At 44.1% G+C, this 27,365-nt stretch overlaps 1 protein-coding gene across 1 annotated transcript in view; it reads left to right on the top strand.

Moving 5' to 3' along the window:
* The first annotated feature begins 3,204 nt into the window (after window positions 1–3,204).
* Lamc2 (laminin subunit gamma 2) overlaps window positions 3,205–27,365 on the top strand; it is a 68,962-nt gene continuing 44,801 nt past the window's right edge. The window contains exons 1-3 of the mRNA XM_070034296.1: window positions 3,205–3,753; window positions 4,869–5,319; window positions 6,716–6,968. Of these exons, the coding sequence (XP_069890397.1) occupies window positions 6,890–6,968 (79 nt within the window). The 5' untranslated portion in view covers window positions 3,205–3,753; window positions 4,869–5,319; window positions 6,716–6,889. The remainder of the gene's footprint in view (window positions 3,754–4,868; window positions 5,320–6,715; window positions 6,969–27,365) is intronic.

Genomic DNA, 27,365 nt, shown 5'->3' with positions numbered 1-27,365 from the left:
AAGAGGCCTCAGATCTGAACTCTCCAGTACAATTGCTACCAGTCATCTTGGGCTATTGAAGTTACATTTTTTTTTAACTTCAATTAATTGAAAATTCAGTTTCTCAGTTGCATCCAACACATAGCTGGTGGCTACCCCATTAAGAAGTATACATGTGGAATGCTGAAACTTCCCATACAATGCTGCCTTAGAAAGCTCAGAAGAAGAGTGGGGTTGGGGGAATCTCTAATCAAATAGGAAAAGGAAGCCTGGTTTTGCGGAAAGGAATCTACTTCCTAACATTTTTAGATATCCTGCACTAGATCTAGGCAATTACAAAAAATGACTTTGGATCCACTTAGAGAAAAGGATGGGCAATTTGGGGATGGAGAAAAATGTATTAGAAGAGTTATCTCCCAGAATTTGGTGTGGGAAACCAATTTTCTAAAATGATTACAAACTACTCAGACAACTAGTCTTCCAAGTGGTATCTCAATGAACCTGGTGAGGAATATCCTATCAATGGGGAGAAAAGGAACTTCGGAAGAAAATGTTTAAGTGGGAGAAAGCTTAAAGAAAGGTAAATGTGACATTCACTGACAATTGGTATTTCATTCTTGTGTTAAATAAAGACAATCCAAATTCGAAATAATATATGATACAGTGTGAAATACCAGCTTCAAATCAAGAAGAATTAATCTAAAAGGACATACAGAGGATAGGAGAAAATTCATAGGAGAGAGAGGAGGGCCTCATGATTTTCTGTGCTTTGGAGCTCTCCGAGTAATGAGATATAATTAAGCAGTTCCACTTTTTAACCAAAATCAGATCCAATCTGAAACAAACTACCCAGGAATGTTTGGGGATTTTCTTGCCTAACCCAGGCTGGAAAAGTTGAATCCAGGGATACAGATAAACTCCATTCTTGAGCAATTTCAGACTTCACAGGTTCTTTCCACTGTGCTGAAAATAGCGGCCAGTTATTCAAAGGAATTACAACTGAGTAACCTAACAAAGTGCTCTCATCCCTGGATTAAGGTATCAGACCAAGAGAAAACCATGAAAGATTTAGGCGTAGAAAATGACGTTGCCTAAGAAGCTCACATCATTACAGTGAGGAAGACCCGAAGGTAATGTGGAAAAGAAAATGGACCCCTTATAACCTGACCCTTGTTTATTTCTGATCTGTAGAAAAGGTGGGGTTGGAGGCATGGCTCAGTTGGTAGAGCACTAGTCAGGGACAGAGTTTGAGTCTTGGTCTCAGACCTAAAAAAAAAGAAGAAAAAGAAAAGAAAAAGGGGGAGGTGTGTCACAGTGGAATTGTATATATAGTAAGGACTAGGCACTTCGTGTGTGTGTGTGTGTGTGTGTGTGTGTGTGGGTGTGGGTGCGCGCACGCGTGCACGCATGCGTGCGCTCACACTTATGCATGTGACAGTCCTAGGACTTGAACTCATGGCCTGAGTGCTGACCCTGAGCTTTTGTGCTCAAAGTTAGTACTGTACTACTTGAGCCAGAACTCCACTTCTAGCGCTCTCTCTCTCTCTCTCTCTCTCTCTCTCTCTCTCTCTCTCTCTCTCTTTGCTCTCTCTCTCTCTCTCTCTCTCTCTCTCTCTCTCTCTCTCTCTCTCTCTCTCTCTCTCTGGTTAATTGGAAATAAGAATCTCTCATAGTCTTTCCTGCCCAGGCTGGCTTTGAACCTCAATCTTTAGATCTCAGCTTCTTGAGGAGCTAGGATTACAGGTGTAAGCCACCAGTGCTGGATTCATTTCATGTTTTATTTGAGCTCTAACTCAATGCTTTCAATTGATGGAAAGTATATTTATCACTGAGAGGCTGAGTTTGATTTTACAGTGTAGCTGAATGCTAATTCTAGAATGAAGTATTGGCATTGATGTGTGAGGGAGCCTGGATAATCTTAAAATGAGATTCTCAGTGGAGTGGTCATGAGGAGCAAACTCCGCCCCCCCTTCCCCCTGCCCCCAGCTCTCAACACCCAGCCGCTCACACTAGCACACTCAGTACCACTTGGCTGCCAGTGTGGTAGTTGTCAAAATTATTATTAGTCATTTAAAATACGTCCAGCATTTCCTATTTAGGAAAGAGGATTGGCCTCTAAATGTCACAGAGGTTTTCAGACTTCAGAATTTCATTTATGAATAGTGGAAATGGTTCAGATTTAAATTTAGAAGCAGTTAGAGACATGGTTTCCTGGACTTCCTTCTTCCAAAGGGCATGGTGGCATCCCTGATGGAAGGGCAGCGGCCTCTGACTTCCTCTCCTCTCAGCAGCCGGCCTGGGATTCTGCTCTGCAAGGCAGACACTTCCCGCAGTGGCTGCTGTTCCCATCTGGCTCTCATCCCGGTATCTGTGGTCCAGGTAGAGGGTGACAAAGGAATGCTGGGCAGGATTCTACCCACTCACCCACGTTTCACAGATGAACTCGTGAGGAATCCATGAGGAATGTTCAGTGAACTGATGGCACAGTACTCAACTTCCCTTTCTCTGACCTCTCTCTGTTCTGTCCCTCTCCTCTCCCCGCTTTGTGTTTCCAGGATTGGGATTTGAACTGAGGGCTTTACATTTGCTCTACTTGCTTGCTCATGATGGGTGCATGCGTCCAGCTTGCTCACGATGAACCATGCATCCAGTCCAGCTTTTAGTTGGTTACTTGGAGATTCCATCTCAAAAAGTTTTCTGCCTAGGTTGGCACACCACATGCATTTCTGTGTAAAATGGAATGGTGCCACTGAGCCAGGGCTTTGCTTCAGAGCGCAGGGTTTACTGGTGGCTTGCCAACCTCCCAGGATTTATACAGTTGATCCAGGAAACGAAATCATTTCCATGTATGGGCATTTTCCTTTACCAATAAAGAATAAACTGGATTTTGAATCCCGCCCGCCCCCCATCGTTGTATTTGACAATGAAATTCTTAATGCAAATGCTGCTGTAACTAGAAGTTTCTGGGGAAGCACTTTTTTAAGGGTAGGGAGTTGGGTGGACAGGTCTGCCGGGGCCCGGCATGTTAGCCAGCCCCGTGCTTCAGCTTTTATCATAAGTGAGTTTGAGAGCCGGCGACATGCCAGGCATTCCTTTGGAAAGTTAACCAAGGTAAGGATAGAACTCAAGACAAAAATCAACATGTCACTTGTAGTTCTATTTGGGGTTTGGGGCTAGAGAGATGACAGCTTTGTAAAATGATTTACTCAGAATGGTGGAAAGAAAAGTCCCGGGAGTGCTGACTGAGCTGCAGAAGCAACCTTGGGTGAAGGGGACTTCCAGGGCCTCAGGCTTGCTGGCCACGCCCCGTGGACATGTTCCAAAACCTTCCGGCTCTGCTGGCTCCGTGCCTGGAGAGCCCCTCATAAGCAGAACAGGATCCCCACCAGCGCCAGGGGCTTGCTACACGGATGAATGTGACAGCTTCCATGTGACAGCTTCCGGGCAGAAGAAGCAAAATTCTCCGTTCTGACTTCCTAGAACCAAAGTCCAAGATGGGGTTGAAACTTATGCCTTGAGCAAAAAAGCTAAGGGACAGCACTCAGGCCTTGAGCTTAAACCATGTTACTGGCACAAAAAGAAGAGGAAGGAAGAAAAAAAAGAGATAGAAAAGGAGGAGGAGGAGGAGAGGAAGAAGAGGAAAAGGAGGAGGAGGAGGAGGAAGAGAAGGAAGAGGAGGAAAAGGAGGAGGAGGAACAAGAGAAGGAGGAGGAAGAGGAGGAAAAAGAGGAGGAGGAAGAAGAGGAGGAGAAGAGGAGGAGGAGAAAAGTTCTGGTGTGTAATCATGGAGGAGGCTGCTGGCTGGTTGTTCTGGACCCAGAGAAACTGCTGCTCATTTACTGCCTCTGGTCCAAATGACCTCTGGAGTCCTTTTATTGCTAATATCTTGGTAAACGCAGAAGTATTTGTTCCAAGTCCTTTGTGACTTGACGCTAGATGTGTATTCACCATCCACAGTCTGCCCAAGTTGGAATGGCTGCTGATAAATAACCTCTGATTGCACATCCAATGCATCTAGTATTGTGAATTTGTCTTAATGATGCTTTTAAATCAGACTAACGAAAAATGTGGAATTAGATTGCCTGGTTTTTTTTGTTTGTTTGTTTGTTTTGCTTTTCTTTGTTAGTCATGGGACTTGAACTAGAGGCCTGGGCACTGTCCCTGAGCATTTTGCTCAAGACTAGTGCTCCACCACTTTGAGCCACAGCACCACTTCCAGTTTTATGGTGGTTAATTGGAAATGAGTTCCAGGGACTTTCTTACCAGGGCTGGCTTTGAACTGCGATCTTCAGATCTCAGCCTTCTGAGCAGCTAAGATGAAAGGTGCGAGCCACCAGCACCTGGCAGATTACCTGGTTTTGAATCATGGCTTTGCCCCTCTGAGCATGTTATTTAGCTTCTCCACATATCAGTATACCTGATTCAAAGGGTTATTTAGAAGATCTATTATTTAATATACATAAAGGATTTGCAACTGTGATTGAAAAAAAAATAGTGGGCTTTGCCTATGGTTTGCTATGGTTATTACCATGTCAAAAACTGATAGTAAATGAAAATGTCTCTTCCAACTTTTTGTGTACATGCTCATACCAAGGCTTGAAATCACTTTGTCACTAGGCTTACTTGCTTACAGCTGCACTCAACCACTTGAGCCATGCCTCCAGTCTAGTATTTTGATAAAGTTGTGCAGATTTTTCTGCATAGGATGGAAAGTATTAAAACCACATCCTCCAGGTCTCAGCCTTTTGAGTAGCTAAAATTAACAGGTGTGAGCTACTGGTACCCAACTCTGTTCCAAAGCTGAGATATGGTAAACTAGCAATCTGTGCTTAAAATGAAGCTTACCTTCCAGACTTTATTTCGCAGGGCCCTATTCCTTGTTCTTACAGGACTATAAACATCACACACCCTGGAAAGACAGACCTGCAAGGAGCATTGTTCTTGGGGACAGAATTATCAACCTCCGAGTATCAACTATTGGGAAGAAAAATTCTAAACACTTTGTCTTGGGGAACTGAAGTGTTCACTGTAACTGCACACTGAGAAGTTGCTGTTGCTGCTGCTGTTCTGTCCTAGGGCGACTCAAACTTGGTGTCTGATGCTTTCACTCACTGGCTGGTGCTCTACCACCTGAGCCTCACCTCCAACCCCTTAGACACTCAGTTTTGAGAGAGAAGAATTGCTTATTTATTTATTTGAATGCTGAACATCTGGCTCAAGCTCCACCTTTCTGCACAAAGCATCCACAGCTAGGCCAGTGGTCTCCTCACACACTTGGGCTGAAGTTCTCACATCATTTGATAATCGTGTACGGACTGCATTGTTTGTGAATTACCTTAGGTTTGTAGAATTATCTATAGAATTGTCATTCACTTAGTCAATGAACAGGTATTGGGGGCCTTTGATGATGGAGAAAAGGAGCGATTGTTCTTTTTTTTTGGGGGGGGGGTCCAGCCATGGGGCCTGAACTCTGGGCCTGGGCGCTGTCCCTCAGCTCTTCAGCTCAAGGCTAGTGCTCTACCACTTGAGCCACAGCGCCACTTCTGGCTTTTTTCTTTTTGCTTATGTGGTGCTGAGGAATCGAACCCAGGGCCTCAGGCATGCAAGGCAAGCGCTCTACCACAGAGCCACCTTCCCAGCCCAAGGAGAGATTGTTCTGCATGTTGTGTTTATATAAATACTTTTCACTTTTTGGGCTGGGAAGGTGGCTCAGTGGTAGAGCGCTTGCCTTGCATGCATGAGGCCCTGGGTTCGATTCCTCAGCACCACATAAGCAAAAAGAAAAAAGCCAGAAGTGGCGCTGTGGCTCAAGTGGTAGAGCGCTAGCCTTGAGCTGAAGAGCTGAGGGACAGCGCCCAGGCCCAGAGTTCAGGCCCCACCACCGGACCCCCTCCCCCCCCCCAAAATACTTCTCACTATTTGATCTCTAGCAGGAACCAAAGCCCTCTCTTTGATTGACAGCTACCTCTCAGTTATTGCCACTGGCTTCGTTGGAAGGGACAGTGGAGGACATACCAAGATTTGTCATTTTCTGGATATTACTTCAGTTAGCACAATGGCCTTGCCTGAGACAATTAGTCGCAGCGTTTTCCCGTGGGATCATGGAGTGGCAGGAGCCATTTCCTGGGAGAGGTTAAAGCCATGCAGAATGGGATCGTCTATCTCGGTCAGCTGCACTGGCTAGGATGGAGTGGTACTTACCCTAGGGAAGGCTGGCCTGGACCTCAGTGCCTTTTTCTGGGCCAGGGACTTAGGAATTAGGGGCACCCAGGGGAGAACCTTTGGTCCTGCCAGGCCATAGTGAGGGGACGGGGTGTGTGGGGCGTGGGGTGCTGGAGGAGCTGGGTGCGCTGGGGAAGGCGAGGCTGCAGTGTTTCAGAGGGAGCTGGACCCTCGGTGGGCGGATCTTGTGGGCGCCTCGGTGTGGGAGGAATCCGGGCTTCTTTCTGCGTCTGAGCACTTGAGCCTGGGGCCTCCAGTATGAGGAAGGGGCGGGCAGCTCCCCATCTCTGTGAACTCTGCCCGGGACCACCCCAGGAGAGACGGGCTGTGGGGGAGCTGTGGGCACATTCCAGGGGAAGGAGCCCTAGGCCTCGGCTTTGGGGCCCCACCCTCGGCTCGGCGCGGGCCAGGTGCGCTGTGCGCCCTCCTGGTGTGGAGGGGGGCGGGCGCGCACACAGCTGGGGTGTGCTGTGTGTTTGTCTGCCTCCCAGGGCTGGGTCCTCCTTGTTCACAGGTGAGTCACGCCCCGAAACACAGGCTCTCTTCCTGTCAGGACTGAGTCAGGTAGGGGAGTCGATAAAACCACTTGATCGGGGAGAAGGAAGGCACAGCCCAGCGCAGACGACTCCCAGCCCGGCCCGGCCCGGCGACCCCGCGCGCGCATTGGCCTGGCACCCGAGGCCGGGCCATGCCTGCCCTGTGGCTCCGCTGCTGCCTCTGCGTCTCGCTCCTCCTGCCTGCCGCCCGGGCCACGTCCAGGAGGGAAGGTGAGTTGAGAGAGTGGCTTCCAGCCCTGGCTGTGGACTTGCCTTTCTCTGCAGACCGTGATGGCTGATCGCACCGCCCCCAGGACCCCCCCAACTTGGGCGAGAACCTCTTTTCAAGGCCCTTCCCTCCCCGATTTGGGGCTTTTTGTTAAAGTGACTGTAATAGTCATAGTAATGCCGATTTTAAGCATGTGAAGCTAGAGGGCTGTGTCAAACGAGGCTTCTCCTTGCTTGGGGACAGTTTCTTTCTCTCTGCACCCCCCCCCCCCCGGGCCCCACTCTTTAATTTGTCCATCGAGAAGCCTCTATTGAATCAGTCATGTGCTGATGAATGGTTTTCCTAGTCTGTGCATTGATGAATAGGATCCCGGTGTGAATTTTTCCATCCCTTAGAAACGCCAGGAAGATGGGAAAGGAACTTTCCTTTTTTGAGATGGAAGTCATCTAAGCCTGAGAATGCTTAGAACTTTTGTGTCATGGCCCTTCTCCGTCTTTCTACGGAATACTCATCAAGCACCTGGTCTGATCCCGGCCCCCACGGCAGTCCTGTCTGAGAAGTGAAGTGTATGTAAACAACAACTTTTTGAGAACCTAGCAACTGTTTACCATTCGCGTGTGTCAGCTCTGACGACACACAGCGGGTGTTTTCCTGGTGGCCACTGGTAGCCAGGAAACTTTTCTTAATGACCTGGGGTTTATATAGCTTGCGGTACCTCAGACCCTTTCAATAATCACTCAACAAATCCAAGGCCAAAGACCACTTTCACCCCCTGTATTGATGACAGTTCTTTTATTATTTCTCCAGAAGACTCAAAATTAACTTTCACCACATCATCCCTGACTGCATTTTTTAAAAAAGTGTTCTTGTCACAAAAAGGATAACTGTGAAATGACAAGTATGATAATTTGCTTGACTGTAGTAACCATTTCACTCTGTAGAGCAAAATGTCATATAAGGTCACTGTAGACCTAAAATATATACAGTATACTTTTTTTAATGTATGAAAATGGTCATGTGGTGTAGGTTCCATTACTGTTAGGATAAATAGTTGGAATTTAAAAGAAATCATCCTAAAAGTGGAAAATCTCTAGCAGAATTAAACTTAACTGCTTATTAACTTAGAATCTCTTGACTTTAAAAGTGAGCAATTGGAAATAGAATCACTCAAGGCCACTTAGCAGAAATGGAGCTGGTTATTGGTTCAAGGATTCTTAGGGCTTCCCCCATCCAGAAAGTTTCTTTTAAAACTATATTCTAACAGTAATAAGAGAATAAGGAACTTTTTTTTTTTTTTTTTTTTTTGTCGGTCGTGAGGCTTGAACTCTGGGCCTGGGCGCTGTCCCTCAGCTCTTCAGCTCAAGGCGAGTGCTCTACCACTTGAGCTACAGCGCCACTTCCGGTTTTCTGGTGGTTTATTGGAGATAGGACTCTCACGGTCTCTCCTGCCCAGGCTGGCTTTGAACCGCGATCCTCAGATCTTAGCCTCCTGAGTAGCTAAGATTACAGGCGTGAGCCACCAGCGCCCGGCTAAGGAACATTTTTTATATGATAAGGAATTAATAAAGCAATTTTCACCCGTTGGCCACAATTGAGGTTACATATGTGATAGCACTAGATAATAACGTATATAGGATGCTATCAATTGTTAAATAATGTATGATTTAAGAACACAGAGCTGGGACTCTGCCTTGTCAGGAATGGACCAGCTGTGGAGCATCCTGTGTAGATGTGACATCAGAGAGAGCATTCAGCCTCATTTTTAGACTTCTTCCTCCCTGGAGACTGACTGCTAGAAGCTTTATTTGGTGGCTCAGAGAGAATGTGGAAACTTTGGGGTTAGGGTAAGATCACACATACTCATGGATGCCAGGATGTGCTGAAAGGTTTGGGCTAAGGGTGTGGTACCTGTCCTGTCCCAAAGTAACTGCAATGTGAGGGCTTGAAGCAGTGAAGCTGCTTTCTGGTTGTTGCCCACAGGTGAAATTACTGCAAAGATATAATCAGTAAGACTTTGAGGGCTGGTCTCAGCTAAAGCCCAGGCTTTAGTCAGCCTGATCTGGCTACCAATTTTGGTTCATTTCCCTCCTAGTTTCTCATTAGTAAGCTTTCAGGCTCCTCAACAAGTTGGAGTCTGCTTCTTCGCCTGCCTGAGACACGGAAGCAATGGTGCTGGGCTACCTTGTATACTTGTCAAGAGCTTAAAAGATGATTGAAAACTGCACTAAAATGTCTGGAACCACATTTCTTTTTTTTTTTTTTTTTTTTTGGTCGGCCGTGGGGCTTGAACTCTGGGCCTGGGCGCTGTCCCTCAGCTCTTCAGCTCAAGGCAAGTGCTCTACCACTTGAGCTACAGCGCCACTTCCGGTTTTCTGGTGGTTTATTGGAGATAGGAGTCTCACGGTCTCTCCTGCCCGAGCTGGCTTTGAACCGCGATCCTCAGATCTCAGCCTCCTGAGTAGCTAGGATTACAGGCGTGAGCCACCAGCGCCCGGCCTGGAACCACATTTCTTTTTAAAAAGTCTAGAATTAGCTGGGCACCAGTGGCTCATACCTGTAATTCTAGCTACTCAGTAAGCTAAGATCTGAAGATGATGGTTCAAAGCCAGCCTGGGCAGGAAAGTTCATGAGACTCTTATCTCCAATTAACCATCAAAAAGCCAAAGGTGAAGCTGTGGCTCATGTGGTAGAGCACTAGCCTTGAGTTAAAAAGTTTAGGGAGAGTGCCCAGGACCAGGACTAGCATACACACACACACACACACACACACACACACACACACACACACACACACACACACACAGTGTAGAGTCAAGGGTGTCATCAGTATTGTGAACTCATGGCCAGAGAGCATTGAGAAAGACAATGGCTGACCTCTTCCCTTTTATTGGTGCCAGTCTTTGGGCTTGAACTCAAGGCCTGGGTGCTGACCCTGAGCTTTTTTGCTTAAGTCTGAAGCTCTTGAGTCACAACTCCACTTCTGACTATGTGGTAGATAGTTAAAGATAAGATTCTGCTGGACTTTTCTGCCTGGATTAGCTTGGAACCCTGATCCTCAGATCGCAGCCTCCTGAGTAGCTAGGATTACCGAAGTAAACCACCAGCTCCCTACTAAGGACTCTGCTTTGAGATCTTGTAGCTTTGAGTGTGCAGTTAGGATCTAGTCTGGCAGGCAAAGAATTGTGGAGGGGTAGAAGCTGGGGTGGGCATGATTGGATTCATTCATTTAAGGACTTGGAGAGTAGAGTGGAGAAAGCTTTCTCCATTGCCATGGCCCTGGCAATAATACAAGTGAGAGTTGACTATGGTAGAAATAGCAAAGAAGAAACAATTTATAGAAACACTTAGAAGGTAAAATCTAAAGAATTTGATGATCTCATGAGTATGACTTAGGTATATGAGTAAGAGGAAATGGTTTGAAAAAAAAGGAATACTAGCTGAATGCTGATGGCTTATACCTATAATCCTAGCTACTCACAAGGCTGAGATTTTGAGATCTTATCTCTGGTTAACCATTAAAAAAAATCAAAGGTGAGTTGTGGCTTAAGAGAGAGAGCGCCAGAGGCCCTAAATTCAACTCCTCCGGTACCCCAAGGTACACACACACACACACACACACACACACACACACACACACACACACACACACAAGGTCTAGGATAGATCCAAGTCTCTCTCTCACACACACACACACACACACACACACAAGGTCTAGGATAGATCCAAGTCTGTAAGTCAGTTGGGTGAAGAGGAGGGAGCAGGTTCGGTGGAGGGAGGGGGCCTGTTGAATTGGAGATGCCCAACAGTTCCAGGGAAGCACTGGAATTATGATTTTGAAGTTGGATGGAGGTATAAATTTGGGAATCCACAGGTGGAAAGCAGAGCGTTGGCCACAGGTGAGGAAAGCTAGGATGTTGAGATGGGAGAAAGCTCTACATTTACAAAGGAGAGAGCGAGGCAATGAAAGAGATGAGGAGGCACGAGTATGAAGGAAGGACGCGGATCAAGAAAGACCAGTGTTTTGTTAATCGAGGAAGAATCTCAACAGCTCAGAAGTGATAACTGATGTCAGGTGCCCCAATCTATCCATACAAAGAAAGACTAAAATGACAGATTCAGTCATCAGGTGAATTTTAAAGTAATTTTTCCTTTAGATTAGTGGCTTTAGAATCCAAGATAATCGTAGATCATCAGTATGGTGTCTGCTATGTCTTGAACCTGGCAAAGAGGTACCGTGGGTAATAGAATGAAAGCTTTCTGCTCCCTCATAGATGCTATTGTTTAAACAGTTAAGGTAGCATAGCACTACAGAGAAGTGTAAGCTCTGGATCTTCTATTAGGTGCAAATGCTAGCTCTGCTATTGAGCCTGGTGGAACTTGGGCAAACTACCTTATATCCAATGTAGTTTGGCTATCTCGAAAATGAGGATAATAAATAGCACTGTGCAGACTGCCTGGGAAGCATTCTGTGTCTTCCATTTTACTATTACCACTAACTGTCCTGTAAACACTGACTATCATGACGGTGTCTTCTTCAGGTATTTGTTTGTGCATTTGTTGGTTTTTGAGACAAGAGATTGTATGTAGACCAACCTTGAACTTGTGGTCCTTCGGCCTCAGCCTCCCAAGTACAGGGATGATAGATTTTTGGCCGTCATATCCAGCTGCCATCTGAGTTGCAAATGGTGAATTATGAATTGGTATTAACCAGCTTCCTGTTATTGTAACAGAAATCACGGAGACAATCTTGTGACTATGCAGTATCACAGTGGCTGAGAAGCAAGAGAGACAGAGAGACAGAGACAGAGAGACAGACAGAGACAGATACAGAGACAGAGAGAGAGAGAAAGGGAGGAGAGAGAAGAGAGAGAGATGACATTAGGGCTCTATAGACCCCTACAAGGTGCACCTCCAATGACCTCACCCATCCACCTTTAGGGCTCACCTAAAGGCTCCTCCACCTCCAAATAGAACTGTGGGCTGTGGACCAAGGCTGAGCGCACAAATACCAGGCCTTTGGGGGAATGTTCCAGATGCAGACTACATCAGGGTTCTTCTTTACTCTTCTTCCGTAAACTCAAGAGCGCAGATGAAGAATCGTCTTGCTCAGGCTTAAACATGCCTTGGGTTTCACCTCATGACAACAAAACGACTCTGGACAAAAACCCAGAGCAGATTGTCATTGTAAGATCAGGTTTTGTGCGGTTTCTTTTCACATGCTGTTCTAGCACATGCCCTAACATCCAATGACTCCACATAAAGTACTCTTTCATTTTTCCAATGGAGATGATTTCCTCCCCCTGTTTCTCCCCACCAAGAGTTTTTGGTCAACTTGATTATGAAAACATTAAGCATTAAGAAGTCATAGTCAAACTGATCTTCATATTTAACTAAGCAGATTTGTCAAACAAGCCTATGTAAAGTCACATAATTTATAAAAAAAATACCAACTTAGAAGTATTGATTTGTCACTCCTGACTAGTGTCTACCACTTGAGCCACACTTCCAATTCCGCATCCACTCTTCCATTCATCCTCAACCTAATGTTTGCCTTTCTAAAGCCACTTACCATATAGTTTCTTACTAATTGTAGGCTACGTGACTTGAGATAAAATCTTATTTGAATCCTCCTCCTCTTCTTCTTCTCTTTCCTTCTTTCCTTCCTTCTTTCCTTCCTTTCTTCCTTCTTTACTTCCTTCCTCTTCTTTTCCTTTGAGATAGATTTTGCTATGTAGCAAAATCTGAACTCAGGCTCCTCCTGTTTCAGTCTCTCAAGTAGCTGGGATTATAGATAAGTACCATCATGCCTGGCTTTGAATTTCTTTTTAATGCTCTCACCAGAAAATACAGCATTTCCAAAACATTTCAAAGGTGTAACAGTTCCTGAAGTGCACATTTTGGCCTTCATGAGAGTCATCTTTAACTTATTTAGGACAGTGTTCTGCATCCACACTGAAATGAAGGTCAGTCATGAGAATGTGTTGGATTGCTCGGTCTCTTTCTTTCCAGTATGTTCAGTGAGGTCTTTTCATTACTGTGGCTTCCCCAAACAACGCTTAGGTGATTGAGAAAGTGTCCTCTGCTATGTGAGATTTTATAGCTATTTAAGGGTGATGGTTTTTCCCTCTGGGGGATAATATTGATAAGTTATATTTAAATCTGTAGAGTAAGCAGGAATACAGAATTGGGTTGGGGTGTGAGCTGTGAATTCCTATGTAGGCATACATTCTGGTGTCCCAAACCCAGGGCAGCCACTCCAGTGGTCCAAGCAGCTGAGGAAAGTTACTGAGTTGTGATCAGTGTTTCTGGGAAAGTCAGGCATGAAATTAAGGTATAGGGACAACCCTGGGAAGATGTTTTGTTTTAAGTTCTTTGTGGATCAACCATACTGCAGTTGTTTTCCAGGAGAAAGTTAAAAAGACAGATTTGAGTTGTCTATCACAGACCAGTGCACAAATAGAGCTTCCTTGATTCTAGAATACTCTAGTTTAGTCATAGATTAAGCCTAGTGGATTTCTGAGTCATTAGTGGGCTATGTAATATAATCCCCAATAGATGATGTAATCTTTGAATCCCATCCAAAGCCAAAAGCAGTCTTTTCAGTGTCTGTGGGTGACTGTATGTCTGAATGGATCTCACCTTCTGAGCAAATATGTGCTTCTTGGGTGGGGCAGGGGTAGTAAGTACTGGGGATTGAACTCAGGGCCCTAAAATTGCTAAGCAAGTGCTCTTCCACTTAAGCCATATTCCCAGCCCCTATTTTTTTTTTGCTTTAGTTATTTTCAGGTAGAGTATTATGCTCTTTGAAAGGCTCATCTGGGACCATGATATCCCTTCCTATGCCTCCTGTGTAGCTGCAATTATAACTATGAACCACTATGCCCAGCCTGTTCATTGAGATGGGGTACTAATCTGGGACTCTGAACCCTCCCAATCTTTGCCTCCTGAGAAGATGGAAATATATATGTGAGTCACTGTGCTAGGCATACTCTTCTTTATGCCAAAAATATGGTGGGACTGATGCAGTGGCTCAAGTAGTAGAGAACTTGTCTAATAAGCATGAGGTCATGAGTTCAAATCCAAATCCAGCCACAAAAAAGTCTCCTTTTAGCTGGGTGCTGGTGGCTCATGCCTGTAATCCTAGCTACTCAGGAGGCTGAGATCTGAGGATTGTAGTTCAATGATAGCCCAGGTAGAAAAGTACCTATGACACTCTTATCTCCAATTAACCACTCAAAAACTGGAAGTAGAGCTGTGGCTCAAAGTGGTATCGTGCTAACCTTGAACAAAAGAGCTCAGGAACAGTACCCAGGCCCAGAATTCAAGCCCCTTGACTGACAACTGATAGATAGATAGATAGATAGATAGATAGATAGATAGATAGATAGATAGATAGATAGATAAATAGATAGATGATAGATAGATAGATAGATTCAACCCTGATGAATGTAAGGGCTTGAGCCATTCCCTTCTGTGGTACTAGAGCAGAGGTGCAAGTCAATTACAAAGTCAGTGGCAAAGCAGTTACAGAATTCCAAATGTTATTTCTAGATTTTTATTGTCATTTATTGTGGGAATATGAATTTCCACACTTGCCAAATCATATCCCACAGCTAATGTTAAAAGCAGAAAAATTGTGCAAATGTTCAGCTGCACTGAGACAAAAGACTTCTTACAAAAAGTTTCTATTTCCACTACATTTTCTCTTACTATAGTACCATAGAACAGTGACCTTGAGGCTTCTCCTAAGAGCCTCTGGTTCTGTGAATAGAGATGCCATGGGGGCAGAGGGAGGACAGCCCGGATTTTCACAGAGGGGCATTGTGCAGCCAGGCACCAATAGGTGTGAGGTTTGAAGGGCCAGGAATGCAGAGGCCCCAAGGAGCGGCTCTTTGACCACACATTGTTCTCAGCGGATGTCTTTTTAAAATTCCATATGTGCATAATTGTGTCTGAAGCTTGTTTTTCTTTCCTTGCTAGAGATTTGTAGGGTCTTTTCAGAAATTGCTTAGTTTCATGGCCAGAACCTTGAACACATAAACTTCACAGAAGCTGCAGTTTCAGATCATTGCTGCTTTGCTGGGATTGCCCAGGTTTAAATACTATTTCATTTCCACCTCAACCCCCTGCCCACCACTCCCTCTCCCCCGCCGCCCCCCCCTCCCCCCGCCACTCCCTCCCCCTTGGGTGGTGGTGATACTGAAGTTTGAGCTCAGGGCCTTGGACGCTGCATTTGCTACACCAGGCATTCTACCACTGGAACCATATCCCCAGCTATTTTTTTCTCCTATAACTTTTGTTGATTTTTTTAAAGATAGGGTCTCTTGTTTATGTCCAGGCTGGACTGGACCACTATCCAATTTATGCTCAGCTTTTACTGGTTGAAATGAGGATCGTAACTTTTTTCTGGCTGGCCTTGAATTGCAATTCCTCAGATCTCTTAAATAGTTGCGATTATAGTTATAAGCCATCATGCCCAGCTTGAATACTTCTCATCTCAGATAAACTCATCTATTTTGCTGTAGCAGTGGGTCCAATAATAATCCTGACATGACACTCTTGTGCCTTCCAGGAAGTTGTCCCAGGGGTACTGAGACTGTAGGCCCAGAGGGAAAACCTCAGCTGGTTGAGCTGAGAGGAAGTGGTCGAGAAGCAGCATTTTTGTGCTACTGGGGCATGTCTTCCCAGTGCGGTCTCTTTGTGAGATCGTCATTATTTCTTCTCATGGCTGTAAGCTGGTGGCTGGACTCCTAGCAGCCCGTTCAATTCATTCTTCTCACTTCAAGCATGATAGGTTTAACTGCTCCTTTTCAAGTAGAATATTTTTCAGAAACTAATCAGTAAGAAAGATGTTTTTAGTGTGTTTTATACATGCTTTCTCAGCATTGTGAATGCATTGGAATGATTCTCCTTGTATGAAAACTGAGACGTATAGTGAGTGCATGCATACGCATATCTTGAGTACATTTGTCAAGGGATGGAGTGATAGGGAAAACCCCACTACAGTCTTCTTGTATGAAAACCTTATTCCAAAAAGCCATGCAAGGTTGAAAAAGATCTATCTATCTGTTAAGTAACTTAAAAGGAGCTAACAGCATACATTTAAAGGACTGACAAACCATATTTAATGTACCACTCTGGTTATTTCCCCAGAGCATCTCTATATACATTTTAATTTTAATATTTTGCTGGTCCTGAGACTTGAGCTCAGGGCCTGGAAGCTGTCCCTGTGGCTCGCTGTGATCAAGGCTAGTGTTCTACCACTTTGAGCTACAGGGCCACTTTTCTGAGTAGTTTATTGAAGGTAAGAGTCTCAGGGACTTTCCTGCCTGGGCTGGCTTTGAATTGTGATCCTCAGATCTCAGCCTCCTGAGTAGCTAGGATTTTAGGCATGAGCCACGAGAGCCCCACCAGAATTTCTTTGTAGGCTGTTTTTATTCAGAATCTAAAGATGCTTTATTTTCTTTTGGTTCTTTTTACCTCAGGTACTACATCTTACTCAGCTGGACTCTGACTTCCTTTATTTCAGTAGCAGGATGAAGGGGCATATGGCGCCTTTCTCTAGGCTGTGTAGGGAATGCTTGAAGGACACTTGTAAATCTGGATGTCTTTCTTTCTAGATAACCTCATGGAAATAGAGAAATCTCAATTTCTCCATTCAGAGAGGTAGAGAGTTACATGGGGATGTCTGAATATTTTCATATAGATCTCCAGCACCAAATACTTCACGAGCATCTGAACCGTGGCTGACAGTAGTTGTCTTGTTATAGTCTTTAAATGTGGCAGACATGTACATGTTGGTGTCTTAATCTTCTTTTCCCTTTCACCCTGAACTCACTTGGGCTGAATCATCTGATACCATGTTTATTCTCATAAGATTTCTTTGCTGGTCATCCAGATTTGATCTCCTCCATTCCCTGTTCACTGGGCCTTTTTTTCCCCTTTTCTGCAGTGGGGGTCCCTGGGAAGGGTTAGGGGAGACATTTTCAGACAATACCTCTTGGTTTGGCTTTATGAGACTGAATCATCTGTAAGCCATATTCATGTCCCCAAGTCCAGGCTGTGATGTGATATCTTAAGAACGCTTAGTAACAATAGGTACTTCCTTTTTTACTCCACAACCACCTAAAGGAGCCTGTGATGACTGGCGTTTTATTGACTCTTGATAGCTTTGGGCGATTGAGAGGATTTCTCAATATTGTATCATTCTGAACTGGAGAGCCATGTGCTGTGATTCTTCTCTACAGTGCCCTATGTAGCAGCTTTGCCTACACTGCAAAGACATCATATGTCCCAGGAAGTAAATGACAGGGTATATGCTAGTGATTCTGCCCGTGTCCGCCTAGAGTGCCAGCTGCAAAACATGCATGAAGTCAGGAAAATGCCCATAGAACAGAAGAACCAGAAACAGACATTTTCACTTCATTTTATTGTTTTTGTTCGGTAGTGGGGCATGAACTCAGGGCCTGAGTGCTTGCTGTGCCTGAACTTTTTTACTCAAGGCTAGAACTCTACCACTTGGAGCCACAGTGCCACTTTCAGTTTTCTGGTGGTTAATTGGAGATAAAAGTCTCACAGACTTGCCTGCCTGGGTTGGCTTTGAACCAAGAGCCTCAGATCTCAGCCTCCTGGGTAGCTAGGATTATAGGCATTAGCCACTGGCTCCTGGCTAGATGTTCCTACATTAAATCAGGAAGTTTATTCAAGGCTAGCTTTAATGATGAAATTGTCAGATTTTGTTTTATTCACTCAAACTGAGAAGCATGTTGAACTTTGGAAAGAAAAATCCATGTAAGAGATATTAAAACTAGAACAGACAAACTTTTCATTGTTGCATGTGAGAATGATATGAAAATAATATTTTCATCCTGAGGAGATCCTATCTGAAGACGTAATACTTTCCAGTGTCTTTGGTAGCAAAGTGATAGATGCCGGGTATAGCTGACTGTACTTCTGAAGTAATGTATAATTTGAATAGTCATAAAAGTTATTTTAAAATGCATTAGTAAAAAGCAAGATGTACATGATCTGAGGAGGAACCAGAGTGAACATCAAGCTAGAAGGGATGAATTTGATCAAAGCACATTGTATGCGTGTATGGATATATCACAATGGAGCTCCTTGGTGCAATTAATATACATTAATTAAAAATACATTACGATAGATTACTACTTAAAGGGAACTTTTTTTTTTTTTGCCAGTCCTGGGCCTTGAACTCAGGGCCTGGGCACTGTCCCTGAGCTTCTCTATATTCAAGGCTAGAGCATGACCACTTGAGCCACAGCTCTACTTCCGGTTTTTTCTGTTTAGGTGGTACTGAGGAGTCAAATCCAGGGCTTCATGCATTCTAGGCAAGCACTCTACCACTAAGCGCACTTTTGATCATTGCAACTATACTGGAAACAACCTTTGCTAGAGTTTTGGTGAAAGGGAATATATGACTCCCAACTTAAATTTTATTCCACATTCAGTCATACTGTTGTCAGGGGGGCTTTGTACTGAGGGACCTCATGCCAATAGCTGATTTCATATAGGTGCAGTAGAAGAGGATTGTCAGCTTACAGGAGACCCATTCTTTGACTCTGAAGTGGGGGAATAGAATCAAATAAGACAAATTAGCATTTAATTTTTGGGGTAACTTCTTTAAATAAAGGAAAGGAAGAGGGTGCCAGTTGAGATTTTTACCTTAATGTACTACATTTTCTTTACAAAGCAAGAATTTTTAAGAAGCAGAGGAAATGAAGACATAACATGAGATATAAGTCACATGAATAAGAGGGAGAGAGGAAGAAAGGGCAAGAGGAGGAGGCGAGCCAGAGAGGAACGAATAAGAGAGACATTGACCATGAAGTTGAAGCTGGAATACCAGACAAGATAAGACTGTGGGTAGCCTTGGAGGCAGTGTTAAAGAATTCCAGCGTTTGCATGGAAAGGCACCAGAGAGCTTTAAGCAGAGGAGTTTTGGTAATGTTTGTAATGTGTCAAGATCTTCTGGGTGCTGAGGGGAAGGAGGCAGGAGCAGTCACAGAGAATTCAATTAGGAAGCTCTCACCATCAGACAGTTATGAGTTTGCTTTTCTTTTAGTGTTGGTATTGGGGCTTAAACTCACGGACTGAGCTCAAGGCTGGCACTGTACCACTTGAACTACTCCACTACTGACTTTTTTTCATAGTTAATTGGATTCAAGAGGCTTGTGGTCTTTCCAGTCTGGGGTGCCTTTGAACTATAATCCTGATTTCAGTTTCCTAAATAGTTAAGATTATAGATGTAAGTCATCAGCACCCAGCTATGGGTTGCTTTTCTTTCTTTCTTTCTTTTTTTATTTCCTTTGGTTGGTCATGGGGCCTGAACCCTGGGCCAGGGCACTGTCCCTCAGCTCTTCAACTCAAGGCTAGCACTCTACCACTTGAGCCACAGCACCACTTCTGGCTTTTTTTGCTTATGTGGTACTGAGGAGTCAAACCCAGGGCCTCATGCATGCAAGACAAGCATTCTACCACCGAGCCACTTTCCCAGCCCAAGGGTTTGCTTTTAAAACAGATTGTGTCTAAAGAGCTTTGAGCTAACCAGTTGGCGATATAGAGTGGATGGCTGGGCATGAGTGCTGAGTATTGGGAAGGAAATTTGGGCCAGGGGTGTCAAGTCCTATCTTAGTCATAGAAAATCTCATCTGGGCCACAAGCCTGGAGGACAGAGGTATAGAGTGAGGAATCAGAAAGGTACAGGCCTGAGTCTCTAGGGACACCAACATTTCAAGTTGGAAAGAAAAGATCCAACGAAGAGTTAACTGAGGAAGGTCTGCCACCAGGTCCGTGGCTTTGTTCATTGGAAGAGAGTTTCCATAATAGGAGGAGGCCGAAAGATTTGATGTCTCAAAAAGGGAATGAGGAGCTCCAGAGGCAGGGTAGGACTCCCAGGGCACACAGCTTCCTTCTGAACAGAGGAGGGGAGAGGATGTTGTCATTCAATAGATCAAACTTGAATTCATTCCCGGGAGATTACAGCAACTCAGTATGCAAGCGTGCCCCTGCCTCACCGCCTCGGTATTAGTGTGCTAAGCCGCTGAAGGTAACAGCAACCAGAGAACCAGCACCATCAGGTTGAAACTTGACCCAGATTCCTGGCTCCTGACATCTTCCCTCACAAGGCCAAGCACACACCACCTGTCAAGGCCATGGAGCAGAGCACGCTGATCTCATGCTCTCCTGCCTCAAACCCTCATCCCTCCTCCCAAGCCCTGGGCCTGCTGCCTTTCCAGAGGGCCCATAGATGCCCCTGCAGCTCCAAGCTCAGACACAATGAGGGGCAGCGGGTTTGGGGTAGGGTGAGTTCCTCTGGTGCAAGTAGCAACCTGAAAGAAAACTCCACTCTTTCTAATGGAAACATCACCTTTCTCCCTCAATTCTTATGGTTTCCTTTTTCCTTCCTTTCCCCTCCCTCCCTCCCTCCCTCCCTCCCTCCCTCCCTCCCTCCCTCCCTTCCTTCCTTCCTTCCTTCCTTCCTTCCTTCCTTCCTTCCTTCCTTCCTTCCTTCCTCTTCCCCTCCTCCTCCCCTCTTCCTCCTCCCCATCCTTCTTTTTACTCCTTCTCCTCCTTCTCTTCCCTCCTCTCCTCCTCCTCATCTTCTTCCTTTCTTCCTTCTCCTCCCCCCCGCCTTCCCTTTCCTTCCTTCCTTCTATTTTTTTTTTTTTTTATTCTGCTCCTGAGGCTTGAACTCAAGCCTGAGGTGCTGACCTTGAGCTCTTTTGCTCTACCACTTTGAGCCACAGCTCCACTTCTGGTTGTTGGGTAGTTAATTGGAGATAAGAGTCTCATGGACTTTCCTACCCAGGCTGGCTTTGAACCAGAACCCTTAGATCTCAGTCTCCTCAATAGCTAGGATTACAGGTGTGAACCGCTGACATCTGGTGTCTCAATTCTTTTTCTGTCCATCACACTGTATTTTAGTTATTGCTGAAACATGATAACTTCTTTTTTTTTAAATTGAATACTATGTAGGTAAACAAGAAAAAGTGTCTAGCATTGGAAAAATTGGAGGACTACATTAGGGAAATTTCAAAATGTGTCCTGGACTTTGGGGAGAAATTTCTGTATGTTCAGGTTCTTATTTGGCTTTTCTTAGAATCAGAATGCATATATTTCTTCTTTTCCCTTCCTCTTTGTCTTTCCATTTCATTCATCCATCTACCTACCCACATATCCATCCATTCTCCCCTCTCAACTTCCATCAGTCCAACCAGTCACACATCCATCCGTCCATCCATCCACCACCCATATTTCCCATCCATTCCAATAACCACCGTTCCAAGCACTGTATTATAAAGTACTGTTGGAAAACCTCAGTGAGTAATGCTAGAGGGGAAACAAGTCATGCCCATAAATAATGATGACATGGGCTGGAACGCAATAAATGTTATAAGAGAGATAAGGGTGGAGTGCTAGGATCAGAGAAAAGAGAAAACTTGAAGGTAATCAGCAGGAAGTATATAATCTGATTTCTGCTTCCTGAAAAGAATACTCTGGCTAGCCTGTGGGAAATGGATTTAGAGAGAGGGAGAACAAGAAGCACCCAGCAAAGGAAGAGCAGCCTAAAGGCTGGAGATGGCAAAGAGCTTAGGCTGTTCGGGAATTACTGGAAGAGTTTATATGTGGGACTTGGTGGCTCATGTTGGTGATCCTAGCTAGCTAGCTACATGCGAGTCTGAGAGTGAAAGATTTCAGCTTTGAGGCCAGCCTGGATAGAAAAGTTTGAGAGACCCCATCTCAAAAATAACCAGCACAACAAACAAGGCTAGAAGAGTAATAAAAGTGGTAGAGTGTCAGCATGGCAAGTTCCAGGCCCTGAGTTCAAATACCCCTTACCATGTAACAAGGAAAATAGATAAAGTTGGATATGTTGACATGGATAAAGTATACAAGGACTTGAAAAAATTTGTATTAAAAAAAAAACAACTTGTGGGTGGGGGTGGTTCACACCTGTAATCCTAGCTACTCAGGAGGCTGAGATTTGAGAGCTGTGGTTCAAAGCCAGCCTGGGCAGGAAAATCTGTGAGACTTTTCATCTCCAATTAACCACCAGAAAACCAGAAGTGGAGCTGTGGCTCAAGTGGTAGAGCGCTCACCTTGAGCTGAAGAGATCAGGGACAGTGTCCAGGTACAGAATTCAAGCCCCATCACTGACAACAAACAATAAACAATAACAACAACAACAAAACAACATTTTTGTTACTGGTGTTCAAGCACTAAAATATGAAAATACCACAGATTATTTGAGGGTAGAGATTCAATCACTTCGGTAAGGGCAGAAGATGTTTAAAAGTTTTGAGCAACAGAAAGAGAATCCGAGTCAGGTAAATGATTCTACTTATGCTAAATCGTTACTATTTCTAGTAATGGTTCTTATAGGAAATTGCAAAAGCTGCCAATGAACTAGCCTTGATGGTGAGTGTTCCAACATCATGTTCAAATCCAACTGTAGGAAATTCCTTCTGTTTCCTTTCTTTCTCCCAAGTCTACAGCTTGGAAATAGCTTTTGCCCCTTTGCTTCCTGCCCTAACCTGTCAAGTTAGTGAGGGGTGGGAGCGCTCTGCAGGAGCCCTAGGGATTCTGCAATTCTCTGCCAGGCCCCATTGTTTAAAGAGGCTCCTCCAGTTTCTTTGATCTGTGGCTCTGGGTGATTGTGGGTGGTAGTGGGCGGATCGGCCCATGTCTGGCTGCCTGGCGGTGTCTCCGAAGAAACACCGTGAGGGTCAGCAACTCTGTGCTATTACAGTTATTATTATAATAAATACTTATGCGCCAGAGAAGCAGCATCTAGTGCAGCCAGACACAGTTACCACCCACACTTTGCCAGACCAACAGAAAATGCAAAAATCGGTGTAAAATGCCTCTGTTTCAGAAGTGTTTATTTAGGGCTTGAGGTGAACTTGATGAATCACATTCCTTTAGCTGTGGGGAAAATCTGGCTGGCAGTCAAAGATTGGGGAGTTGGTGTGAAGGGACAGAGAGAAGAGAGGGAGACACCTTGAAGAGGTATCTCTGGGCTATAGAGAATGTGCTAGAAATGGACTGTCAAAGGAAAGCATTGGCTGAGGCGAAGCACCACTGAAATGGAGCTCAGTGAAAGAAGGAGAAAATCCTGCTTGGTTTGATCTCTTCAGATATGCTCTGGGTTCCGGACTGATTTTAGTATGGTATTTTTCAATGCAATGATATCATAATGTCAGGTCTGGAACCCATACATGCTCACAAGGAAATAGGAAAGCATAGACAACGTGAAAAGTGTTTGTGACCAAATAAATAAATAAACAAATAAATATTCAGTATCATCTTTGGTTAAGTAAGGTGTTAATAATTCTCTTTTTGGAAGCCTTGCTGGTATGTGAAAGTCTGGGGATCCAAACATGTGGTACAATCCCCTTGTTAGGACAAGTGATATGTATTAAATGAAAAAAAATAAGCATATATAGATGCATGCTTTACCAAGGACCAAAGAGGCTAAGGTCTTTTTGATCAAAGACAGAACAGAGAAGGAGGAAAAAAAGTAAGAATCAGTGAATCAAAAAATCGATGATTGAGATACATTGGAAAGAAAGGGTTAAGATACATTGGAAAGAAAGTACATGATTGAGATACTTTGGAAAGAAAATTTAACAGAAAAGGCAAAAACAAAACGAAGGGAAAATAGTTTCATATTGTTTTATATGAGTGACCATTTGTTAGAAAATCATCATAGCTAAAAAATTAATGGACAATGATAATAAGCCAGACAAATATCAGTATAGAAATAAAATAGAAAACTAGAATATAGACCAGGTGTGATAGCTTATATCTGTAATCCTATTTAAGAGACTGAGTTTGGGAGGGTTGTGGTTCAAGACCAACATAGGCAAAAAGTTGATGACACTTATATCTCAACTAACAAAAAACTGAGCACAGTGGTATGTGTTTGTCATCTTAGCTATGTCAGCAGCATAAATAGGAGGATTACTGTCCGAAGCCAAATTGGGCAAAACTTAACTCAAGCAACAGGACTGGAGGCATGGTTTAGGGGTAGAACTCTTGCCTAGCAAACTCAAGTCCATGAGTTCAAACCCCTGTACTGTCCAACTAAATGAATTATCTTATTACATTAAATTAATTCAAAAGAAAATTTAAAAACCCTGGTACACATTTTTCTTACCTATAGCTTTCTCCTTTGTTTTTGTGCTGTTTTACACATTTTTTTCTGAGTAGATATCACTGTCCTCCTATTCTCTCTAAATTACTTGTATCGTTTTGGTTCCCCTACCTCATCATGTAAACTCCAGGAGTGCTGGAACAACTATTGGTTTTCTTTGCTGCTGGATTCCAGTGCCTAGAACAGCTGGACAGCTGGACACAACAGATGCCCAGTGTGTGTTTGTTGAATGAGCGAACAAATGAAAGACTGTCTCATTTCCCTGACTCAGGAATGCTCAAAGCCCTCATCTTCATCCTTCCATTCCTCACAGTTATATTGAGGACCATGATGAAAAGGAAATGACATATTCGTGTGATTTGCAGCTGGTTCAAAGTCTGGAAGAACAGCAAGAAGTTTGCAAAATGAACGTGGCAAAAAAAAAATCCAGATACTTAACTGAACAAGACTAATTATAAAGGAAGGACAGGATGATAAAAACAATTTAGAATTTCATCTTGTTTCAAAATCCATTAGGGGCTTGCATTTAGGCCGATTACTCTAAATAGTCTAAGTTTCTAAAAAGAGGTTGCATGGTCAGAAGCATTTCCTTGGGGAATGGGGAGGTCAGTTCCTGGTGAAGATTTGCATTTTTAGGACATCTCCATATTGTAGGGTTGCTTGGAGTCCTCTCAACAGTAGAAACACATCTATAGTTTTCTTTCTTTTCCTTTCCTTTCCTTTCCTTTCTTTCTTTCTTTTTCTGTTTATGTGGTACTGAGGAATTGAACCCAGAGCTTCATGCATGCTAGGCAAGCACTCTACCACTAAGCCACCCTTCCCAGCTCCTCTATAGGTTTTCAAAAGAATAGTCAATCTCATTGAGTGCTGGTGGCTATTAAGAAGGCAGACACCTGGAGGATCACAGTTCGAAGCCAGCCTGGGCAGAAAACTCCTGGAGACTTCTCTCCAGTTAACCCACAGAAAGCTGGACTAGAGGTGTGACTCAAGTGGTAGAGCCATAGCCAAATAAGTCAATGGGTCTAGTTAACTCCAAGTAATACCAACAACAGCAATACAACAAAAATCATTTTATTTGAAAACCATTAAGTAGTTTCTATACACTGGGTCCTATATGCATCCCAGGTCTATTTTTCCTTTTCTTTAGCATGAGACTTTTTTTTAATTGACTATTAGAAGTGTGAGGTCAAGAATAAGGATTTGCCTTTTTGACACAGCTCTGTTTTTTAAAAAATTAAAAATGGGCCAATATTAATAATGAATTTCATACACAAAGCTGATGTGTGTCTTTCCTAAAAGAAGCAAAATGAAAGAGCTGAGGCTATACGTCAGTGGTACAGCACTCGCTTAGCATGCAGGAGACTTTGGGTTTGATCTCCAGTGCCACAATACCCAAGATGATGTAAACGGAGCCGCTGACTGCATTAGACACCCACACCGTGGGGTTGCAGGTGGCTGGAGGTGGCATGAGGGCTTTCCCTCTGTCCTCCTGCATAGTGTCCCCAAACTCCCCACTACCTTACTCCTAGCCTGAAGGGACCTTTTGGCAACTAGTGAGCTCATGGTAGCAGTTGAGTAGAAATTGGTTCCAAATTTTAAAAAGAAAAGACCACACACAAAATGTATTGTGCCCATCTTATTAAGACCAGTTTCAGAAATAATCTAGAATTTTAAAATATTAAAGTTTTTCCCTCTAGGTGTTGGGCATGGTGGCCCACACTTACAGTCCCAGTTTCTGGAAAGGTAGGGATTGGGGAAATTATGGCTTGAGATCAGTCTCAGCAGATAGTTAATAGATCCCATGTCAGCAACTAAGACAAGCATGGTATTGTGCACTTATAGTGCAAGCAATATGGGAAGCAATAGGAGGATTATGGTCTGAGGATGGCCTCAGGCAAAAGTATGTGATTCTATCCCAAAAAATAACTAAAGCAAGACAGGGTTAAGAGTGTGACTTAAGTTGTAGCACACCTCTCTAGCAAGTACAAAGCCCTGAGTTCAAAATAGCTTTTATCCTTAGTAGGAACAGATAATCAATCATTGACTTTAGGGAAGTTAGTCTAAATTGGAAGATGTGTGTGTATGTGAGAGAAAGAGAGAGACAGAGACAGAGACACAGAGAGACACAGAGAAACAGAGAGACACAGAGAGACACACAGAGAGAAAAGACAGATACACGCAGAGAAATATTCTTTCAAATATACATTGGATGATGAAAAGAACCACTCCATGCAAAAGAAGTGTGGGATGAGCTGTCCCCTCAGTCTCTGGCTGTGAATTTGGAAGTGCAACCTTGAATTGCATGCAGTCTAGCTTGGTAATTTGAGAACAGTTTTATGGAGTTTTTTCGTATGCAGTAGAAACTAGCAGGGCCCACACACTGCCCATCTAAGGCCTATACATTTGCTCACTCTGCCATACAGCCCTTGGCTTGAAAGGAAATCCATCTGGGGACAGGGATTGATTTGACAATAGGTCTGTGACCTGTTGTGCAAGTTCTGGGGTGAAGATGCTGGAACATAATGCAATTCCAGAAGGCTGGGAATTTAAAGGAAAAACATCTTCCTCCCACCCCCAAATTGAGGTTTAGAGGTGAAAAACAAGAGTGGGTTTAAAATAATGATAACAAATTTGGCTAAAAGAATGATTGCTCTGGATAGCTGTGTTTGAGCCATCCTTATGACGATACTGATACCTAGCAAAACTGTGTGCATGTTGAGTCAGGCTCTGGTGGCTCCTACCTATAATCTTAGCTACTCAGGAGGCTGAGAGCTGAGGATTCTGCTTCAAAGTCAGCCTGGATACACAAATCAAAGAAACTAACCAGCAAAAAGCCAGAAGCTGGGCTGGGAAGGTGGCTCAGTGGTAGAGTGCTTGCCTTGCATGCCTGAGGCCCTGGGTTCGATTCCTTAGCACCACATAAGCAAAAAGAAAAAAGCTGGAAGTGGTGCTGTGGCTCAAGTGGTAGAGTACTAGCCTTGAGCTGAAGAGCTGAGGGACAGCGCTCAGGCCCAGAGTTCAGGCCCCACGACTGGACCCAAAATAAAAAAAAGCCAGAAGCTGTGGCTCAAGTGGTAGAGTACCAGCTGTGAGAAAAAAAATCCAAGCAAGAGCATGGGGCCCTGAGTTAAAGCACCAGTATTGGCAATCTCTCTCTGTCTCTGTCTCTGTCTCTGTCTCTGTCTCTCTCTCTCTCACACACACACACACTGGTGTCTAG

The sequence above is a fragment of the Dipodomys merriami genome, unplaced genomic scaffold, assembly GCF_024711535.1.
Source record: "Dipodomys merriami isolate MVZ:Mamm:240054 unplaced genomic scaffold, mDipMer1.0.p SCAF_24, whole genome shotgun sequence".
Classification (NCBI taxonomy): domain Eukaryota; kingdom Metazoa; phylum Chordata; class Mammalia; order Rodentia; family Heteromyidae; genus Dipodomys; species Dipodomys merriami.
Note: the sequence above shows the minus strand (reverse complement) of the source record. Positions and strands in the feature narration are given on the sequence as shown.